Consider the following 8,117-nt stretch of genomic DNA (forward strand, 5'->3'; position numbering starts at 1 on the left):
AAGACAATGCTCCAATTTTTGTTTGCCAGTGGCCCCGATTGTTTGGATTTTAGCAGGGGTTTGGCTTAGATCAGCAGGTGTGGAAATGAGGGCAGTTGGGGAGGGATGAATGACTTGGCCCATGTGTCTTTGGGCTCTTTCAGCCAAGACTGAATCTCTGTTTGACACCAGTGCTCCAACCCATCCCCTTTCTCTTGCTCCAGGATTAGTCATTATTTCATAAACCCCAATGTTTTCCTCTCTTTTGTTTTTTGTGAAAGCAATCAAGTGTTGCTCAAAGTCAATTAGGAGGCATTTGTTTAGCTGGATCTATTGTTGAGCAGGCAGGGAGATAGGATGGTCTCACAGCCAGAGGTTAACCATTTTGAGGAGCTGAGAGTAGAGAGGAACTAATTTGCAGCTGTGGAGCCAGGTTGTTTGCAGATGGGATTGGCAGCGTTTAGCTGGAAACCCCCTCACTTTGCAGCCTGCGTGGCAGAGCACACTCTCCAGTTAACAGGTTTTTTCCTTCGTTATGAAATCCTGTTACTTCCGCTGAAGAGCAAGATTGTCCTTCCTCCAGCACGTAATTAAGATTCCAGAAGCCATCGTTATTGTAGCCCAGTTTTAGGAACTGGAAGTTGTGGGGGTGTTGCTTGCCAGCACACACGGTTCATTCGGACCCGGTGCTGTGCCACGAGGCTCAAACCCGTCAGTGGAGGCTCGGGCACTGCAGCATCCTCTGGCACAAGGACCCTGTGCTGCCTGTGGCGGAAATTGTTTCCTCAGAGGGTGTTATGGATACAGCCGGCTGCATTGTGTTTCTGGGCTTCCCAGGAAATTTTCTACAGGGCTAGTTCTGGTCTGTACTGAGCAAGAAGCCAACTGCTTATTGACAATTTGAGCTGATAGAGTTGATTTAAGGTCATGGAAGCGATGAACTTTTTTTTTTCCCCTTTTGAGGACTGCTGCTGTAGTTGACGTATAATGTGTCAATGTGTCCTTGGCACATACCTGCAGGAGCTCTTGGGGACTGCAGTTTGAAGAGCAGGACCTTGGGCCTAGGAGAACTTACACCTGTCCTGCTTCAGGGGGCTTTCTTTCCCTTTTTACAAGTCTCAGAAGCTGCTAACAAGATCCCTGTAGCAGTGACAGACATCAGCCAGAAGGATCTTCTCAGCCTGCGGGGCCACAGTGTAACCATGTCGTGGAACAGGACCTTGCCAGGGCTTTGCAAGCAGGTGCCCAGTGCACCACGCAGCTAGACATCTCTTGGCCTCATAGTCATTGGTGGATTTCTCTGCATTTAAATTTGGATCCTGGTATTGCCTGATTGCTGCTGGTGTTGTGCCGCAAAGGAAAGCTGGTGATACCAGGATGCTATCTGGCTATGGAGCGTGGCATCCGCCATGCTCAGTGGGTTCCTCTTTCATATTGCATTTGAAGAACATTTGTATTGGTGGACTGAGGGAATGAGCATAAATAATTTTGGAAGCTGTCTCCTTGTTGTTTGAGTTTTGTAACAAAGCACTGTTACCCTGAAAAGCGTTTGGGTTTTGTGCAAAGTGCCGTCCTCTCCACATGACAACAAGGAAGCCTCAAACCCTGGCCGTCACCACTGCCCACCGCAGGGAGTTCTGGCTGCCCTTCCTGCAGAGCAGCAATTCCCAGACTCTGATCCACATGTCACCTTTGAAGTGATAATCCGCAGTGATATGCACGTGTTTGTTCACCCCTTTGTCCATTGTGGTATCTGCGAGAGAGTTTAAGGGCTTGACCCCTGGATCCAAATGTTTAGGAACTGCTGCTGTAAAAATATCTGCCTCCAGCAGCTCAGGTGTGTGGTGTGTGCTCTTTGGTAAAAGGGTGGTTATGTTTGAATGTCCCACACTTAGGCAGTTCCTAAATTTCCCTCCACCTTTCCTTTGGTGTTTTGTTCTGTCTTGGGTTTTTTTACTCCTGAGTGGCCTGTCGTCAGTGTCCGGTCCCACTGTAACAGGTTGTCAAGTCTCTGTTGCTGCTTACACTTTTTCTGCAGAAATTCCTGACTTCCTGACAGAGGAGGAATGCAAGCTCATCGTCCATCTGGCACAGCTGAAGGGGCTACAGAAGAGCCAGATCCTACCAACGGATGACTACGAGGAAGCCATGGAAATGATAGAAATCAGCCAGATGGACATTTTCAATCTGCTGGACCACAATCAGGATGGGCAGCTGCAGCTCAAAGAGGTAGAGTGCAGGACAGACTTTGGTGGGTTTGCTGGGGTCCTCTCCTGAGATGGTCTCTTGATTACTCATGTGCTTGGGTAAGGCCAGACCCCAGTATATACTGATTAGTATTTCTTAATTTTATTTCTCAAGACTTGTGCTGGCTTTCAGCATGGAAATTTCTGTGAAAAATGTTGTCATGCTATTGGGAGGTAGCAACAGACCTTGGCAGGAGATGTGTGTTTTTCCATATGCTGGGTAAAACGTTCTGGTGCTGTGGGTTTCCTCTTGCTGGGTGTCCCATGGAAGTGGGTTTGTAGTGCAGGCACCGCTTTGTGCAGCCTGTGGGGAGCCGACTATGCTAACTGGCAAGACACCAGCAAAGCCACCCCTGTTAATGAGCCCGGAGGGTGATGAAGAGCACCTTGTCACAGCTCTTCAGCACCCCTGCCCAGTACAGCAGGGGGCATGGGGGCTGGCGCTGGCGGTTCAAGGCTCCCGTTTCAGGTGGGGCTGGGGACACATGCTGTCATGTGGGCGTGGGGAACTGCACCAGTGACAGCCCAGGGCCAGGCTTCTTTCCCTGGAGGTCCAGAGCCTGCTGACAGCCCTCCAGGATACTGCATGTCTCTGTCCACATGGAAGGGAAGCATTTTGTTCCAAGCCTTTATCTTGGATAAGCAAAACCATTCACTTTTATCATCAATAGCTTTACTTTCCCTTCAAGAGGAAGAGCTGTGCCCCCTCCACCTCAGGTCTAGTTAACAGAGTCCAGCAGCCATTTGCCATGACCTAAACTGGAAATAACAGCACTTGCCAAGCACACTCAGTGTGTGGCTGCCAGTTGATTCTCACTGCAGTCTTCTCTCTGCAGAGATGTGCTGGTGCCTTGCTGGCTAATCTGCTGCAGAGGAGAGCCCACTGGGCCTCATGCAAGGAATATGTAGGGTTTTGGTAGTGCAAGGAACCACTGCCCAGTGTTGGTCCATTTATGAATTTCAGGTGTTGACCCATACCCGGCTTGGGAACGGCAGGTGGATGACCCCCGAAAACATCCGGGAAATGTACACTGCAGTCAAGGCTGATCCTGATGGGAATGGTAAGAGCAGCTCCATGGGAAGCCCTTTGCCCTCAGCACACTGGATGCCCCGCACAGCCATGCGGGGCAGAGCAAGAGCTGTGTCCCTGCCCAGCCCTCTTCCTTTAGCTGTGTTCTCCAAAGGGAAATAACACTGCTTTAGGAACCTTTGCAGAAAAGTAAAATCAGTGTAAATGTCTCATCACAGCAGTGCTGCCCCTTTATCACCAGTAGTCCCACCACCTGGTCTTGGATCTTGCAGAAGCAGGACCACAACAGAACTCAGCACTGCCTCTCTGCTGTCAGACCTGCCTTGTTTGTGCTTCACTGTGACAGGACCTTCAGGGTGTGCTTCTGCTCTCGGTGTCTGAGAGCATGCTCTGGCTCTGACCATGTAGCTCTTGTTACCTGAGCTGCAGGTGTTGGCGTGCACCCTCCACGCCCGCCCTGTTTCCAGGGAGACTTCTGTGGAGGCAGGGGGCCCTGCATCACTGGCAGGGGAGGGCAGAAGAGACAAAGGTGAGAGTGGTCTTGTTGGTCAGCCATTGTTGTGGATCCCCCTCTCCACAACTGCAAACTGTCTGTATTCCATGAGGCCACTTCTGCCCCTCCTGCTCCTGGTCTCCCAAGGCTCCTGCTGGTCCGGACATGCACTCTAACCTCCACTACTCCAATTAGAGCGGCCTCAATTAAGCAGCTCTCCATTTCCTAATCAAATTAAGTGAACGCACAGGCTCTGCATGCTCTCTTCCAGTGACCTGGCTTTGAGAGCTGCCCAGGAGGAGCTGGTTTGGAGTTGAAGCAGTACCCATGTGAATGCCTAAATATCCGGAGGGCACCCCGTGCCCTGCTCCTCCGGGCTGGTGGCATTCTTGGCAGAGGTTGGAGCGTTTGACTGAGTCCTTGGTGGCTTTTCCACTGTTCCGGACATTGACAAATGAAAGTTAAAGTGCCCTTGGCAGGACCTCGCTTCCAGCGAGCGGCTTCCCTCTGTTCTCAGATTGGTACGTGACACCGAGAGAGCAGGTCACAGCCTGGATGTGGCAGTGCGTCATTAAAGACCGCGCGGAGAAAGGGGAAGTGGGGATGGGCTGACACTAGAAATAATAATGGGGTGGGTAATTTGGTGAGGACCGTCCCGGGCTGACCCTGGTGGCTGGTCCCTCCTCCTGGTACAGGGTGCTGAGTGCCCGGGGCACAGAGCTGGCACTGGAGCAGCACTGTGGCTGCCACCTGAGCCAGCTCTGCCGGGCACGCGCTGGTCCCCGGGGCCTGAGCCTCGCTGCAGGGCTTCCCTTCTTCTCCAGAAACGGGCAACAACCGATGGGAGGATCTTTCTGAATCTGACCAAGGCAAAAGTCCATCCCTTACCAAGTCCAGCTGAGTGCAAACAAGGTGTCCCTGTTTTACTAGAAACCACTTTTTACCTCTCACTTTTCTGTTCTTTCTACTTATGCAAGATCATACTCTATTCTATTTCTCACTCATGTTTTGGAGTTACATGAATGCAGAAGAAGGTACTCCTTGTTTTGGACCTGGCTTTTCTAAATTACCATGCAAAGTCCTGAAGAAAATGCAGTCTGAGACGTCCCACTCTGCTCTTGAGCGTGTCTAGAGATCTGACTTACAAGCCCCAAGGCATGAAGTGCAGAGGTGTTCTAGTGGTGGCATTGCATATGTTAGACCTGTAGTGGCTCTTCCTCTCTTTTGCTGCATTGGTTTATGAGTTTCAAAGTTCAGAATGGTATTTTGCTCGTCCCAGTTCTGACCCTGCACGGCACCTAACAGTTTGCTTTTGCAGGTTGGCGTATGCCCTCTGCTGAAGGCGAGCGCGTTGCTGGGGCCTGTAATCCTGTGCAAGCGGGGTGCAGCCCGTGGAGGGAAGGTGGTGGAGGCCTTTCTTTGAGGAAGGCAGTTTCTGCAGTGCCCTCATCTGGTGGTTTCTCTGAGTAAAAGGCACCAAGACCTATTACCTGCTCCAGAGTCAGCTGGATTTTCCTCTCTTCCCATAGGCGTGCTGAGTTTGGAGGAATTTAAACAATTGAATATCCGTGATTTCCACAAGTATATGGGAAGCCAGAAAGTGAAGATGAGCGACCTGGTGCGCAACAGCCAGCACACCTGGCTGTACCAGGGCGAGGGGGCACACCAGGTCATGAGAGCCATACGGCAGAGGTAAGGGCCGGGCAGCCGAGGGGCGGTGGGGTTTGTGTAGCCACGAGACCACCTGTGCTGGGAGAGGCAGCGCCACACTTGCCAACATTCACACTTCCTAGCTGCGTGAAAGTCTTTGGAGCGTACAGAGCAGTGAACGCAGACGTGAAACGGGAAGAGGAGATTTTCATTAGAACAAGAATTTGTATTGTCCTGTGGAAGAAGGAAAAAGAAAAATCAAACCTTTCAGCGTCTCCATTCACTTTTGGGAACAGCCCTATAAAACCAAGAAGACTTGGCATTGTATGAAGTAATTCATTCTAATTAGCAAATGAGCTTACTGGGAGAAACTGCCCGTTTCCAATGCTGTCTGGGTGCCAGCAGTTACTGTCATTTGCTTGAGTTACTCATGCATTTCACTGAAATCTGTCTTAGCTGTTCAGAGCTGACTTTTTAACAAGCACGACTTCACCCCATGTAAGCGGACTTAGTTTAATCCTCCAAGCACACGTATCACAGGGCAGGTCATGGCAGACGAGAGAACCTCTCACCCTTCCCTTCATCTCAGATTTGTTACTGGGAAGCATTGAGACCCAGCAGGCAGGCCAAATCGCTTAGCTGTGGTGAGTTTCAGATAATTGGCTGGAGACTCTCTTGTTCTTGTGCTGGTCCTCGCCTGGAACATGGGTGGGTAAAATCTGTCCCAAGGCTAGAAATCGGCTGTTGGCCACTACTTTTCTTCAGTGCATTCCAGCAGGAGAATAGGGCTGCATATTGCCTTGATTAGAGCAGACTGTGGCTGCCACCTTCTCTGTGCCAGCTAGCCAGCACACACAGGCACCAGTGTGCTGCTTTTACGCTCTTCATTTGGCCACTGTTATGAGGATGTGAAGACATAGCGCTGAAGGAGGCTGTTAGTCCTCCCTGGGACCATGTGGTGCCTGGAGGGGCTTTGCCATCCTGCCTGGGTGCCACGTTGCCCTTGCACCTGCCCCGAAGGCTGTACCGGTCCAGATTCTCAGAGCTCTGAGTGTTCTTTGGCAGGTCTCAAGACGTACCTGCTTGCCTTGGGGATGATCTCAGATGTAGCAGCGGAAAAATCCCAGAGCAGGAGGGCTCCGGTCTGCTTGATCACTTCCTGTGCCCCTCTGCCCTGGCTGCTGAAAAGGCAACAGGGAAAGGTGAGTTAGGTGACAAGAATATTCCTAGAGCTAGTCTCTCATTCACTCTCAGCAGGGGCCGTGTTCTTTGCTAACTGTCCCCAAGGTCTGTAGGTGCTGTGCAGGAGTCCAGAGAAGCGATGAGATGGCACGAGAAGGCTCCAGGGACACACACAGAAAGGATCTTGCTGAGCAAGCAAAGTCTTCCTGAGAGCAGTCCTGCTGGAGATGTACCCTTCGGTTTTTGGTTTTTTTATTAACCTTGACAAGGACTTTCTGAGCAATGCCGATGGTCCAACAGATCTGTAAGGGCCTAGTTATCTCTTGGCATGCTTGCTGCAGCCTATCCGTCTCTCCGGTCTGTTGGGGAAGGGATAATCTTTCTCTGGATTTATTCACTGCTTGGGAGTAGTGGCCGGCTGGGGTGATGGTACTTTCCTCTCACCTGCTCTGCTCACCTCTTCCCCAGGGTGATGCGCCTGACTCGCTTGCCCCCCGAGATTGTGGAGCACAGCGAGCCCCTCCAGGTTGTGCGGTACGACCAAGGAGGGCACTACCATGCCCACATGGACAGTGGCCCCGTCTTCCCCGAGACTGCCTGCAGCCACACGAAGCTGGTCGCCAATGAGAGCGCTCCCTTTGAGACCTCCTGCCGGTGAGTCTGCCTGGCCCAGTCTGGAGCCTGTCCGGGGAGAGGTGTGGAGAGCTGTTTCGCCTCCCCTGGTGTGGGATTCGCCGCTCAGGCTGTGGGCTCGCCAACCAGCTCTGCAGGTCACTGGTGTGAAGGGGTTTGAAGAGGGAGGGGAGTGAATCCTATGGGTCCGAACAAGGAGGGCAGAATGGTTCTGCAGAAACGCACCTTCACCGTTCCAGGTGGGGATTTTCTGTGTTGTCTTTGTCTTGCCTTGGAGAAAAGCTGGTGATGTAAATCATGGATCTTGTGATGTCTTGGAGGAACTGCGGTCTGTGTGACAGAGGGGCAGGGTATGAGCAGCCCCTGTGTGTCCCCTCCTGTTCCAGCTGTGTCCCCTGACAGCCACTTTGTCTTGCAGGTACGTGACAGTGCTGTTCTACCTGAACAATGTGACTGGGGGAGGTGAAACAGTCTTTCCTATAGCTGATAACAGGACGTATGAAGAGATGGTAAATGAATCTCACCTACACATTACCTCGGGGGATTTCGAGTCCCTCTTTGAATGTTTTTGTTCACAGTGGCTGCAGCAGGGGTCCAGTGTGTGAGGTTGGTGGGCACTAGCCTTCATAGCTACAACGTGGGGAAGCTGTGCTCTGCTTATGGTCTTTTCCCCCTGAGGCCAAGGGCAGAGGCGCAGGGCTTGGACAGCTGTGGCTGTCCCTGCTCAGAGGCTCGGGCTGTTGGTCTTGCTGCTGTAGCGGGTCCTGCTCGCTTCTGTCTGGGCAGGCTTCCTCAGACTTAGCCTTGGCAGGCATGTGGTACTCCTGTCAGGCAACGTGTTCAGGAATGGGTGGCTGCTCAGGAACAGGTTATGAACCTCCAAGGGACTGAAACGGGCTGCTCG

General features: G+C 52.0%; 1 protein-coding gene across 1 annotated transcript; it reads left to right on the forward strand.

The window, feature by feature from the left end:
* Positions 1-1,388: 1,388 nt before the first annotated feature.
* On the forward strand, positions 1,389-7,722 carry P4HTM (prolyl 4-hydroxylase, transmembrane (endoplasmic reticulum); the record flags this gene model as incomplete). The annotated part of the gene is made up of 6 exons (XM_008946694.1): positions 1,389-1,395; positions 2,018-2,208; positions 3,190-3,286; positions 5,278-5,440; positions 7,049-7,234; positions 7,632-7,722. Coding segments are annotated over exons 1-6 (735 nt in total), but the record flags the coding sequence as incomplete, so codon positions are not given.
* Positions 7,723-8,117: the final 395 nt, after the last annotated feature.

The sequence above is a fragment of the Merops nubicus genome, unplaced genomic scaffold, assembly GCF_000691845.1.
Source record: "Merops nubicus isolate BGI_N331 unplaced genomic scaffold, ASM69184v1 scaffold49248, whole genome shotgun sequence".
Taxonomy (NCBI): Eukaryota; Metazoa; Chordata; class Aves; order Coraciiformes; family Meropidae; genus Merops; species Merops nubicus.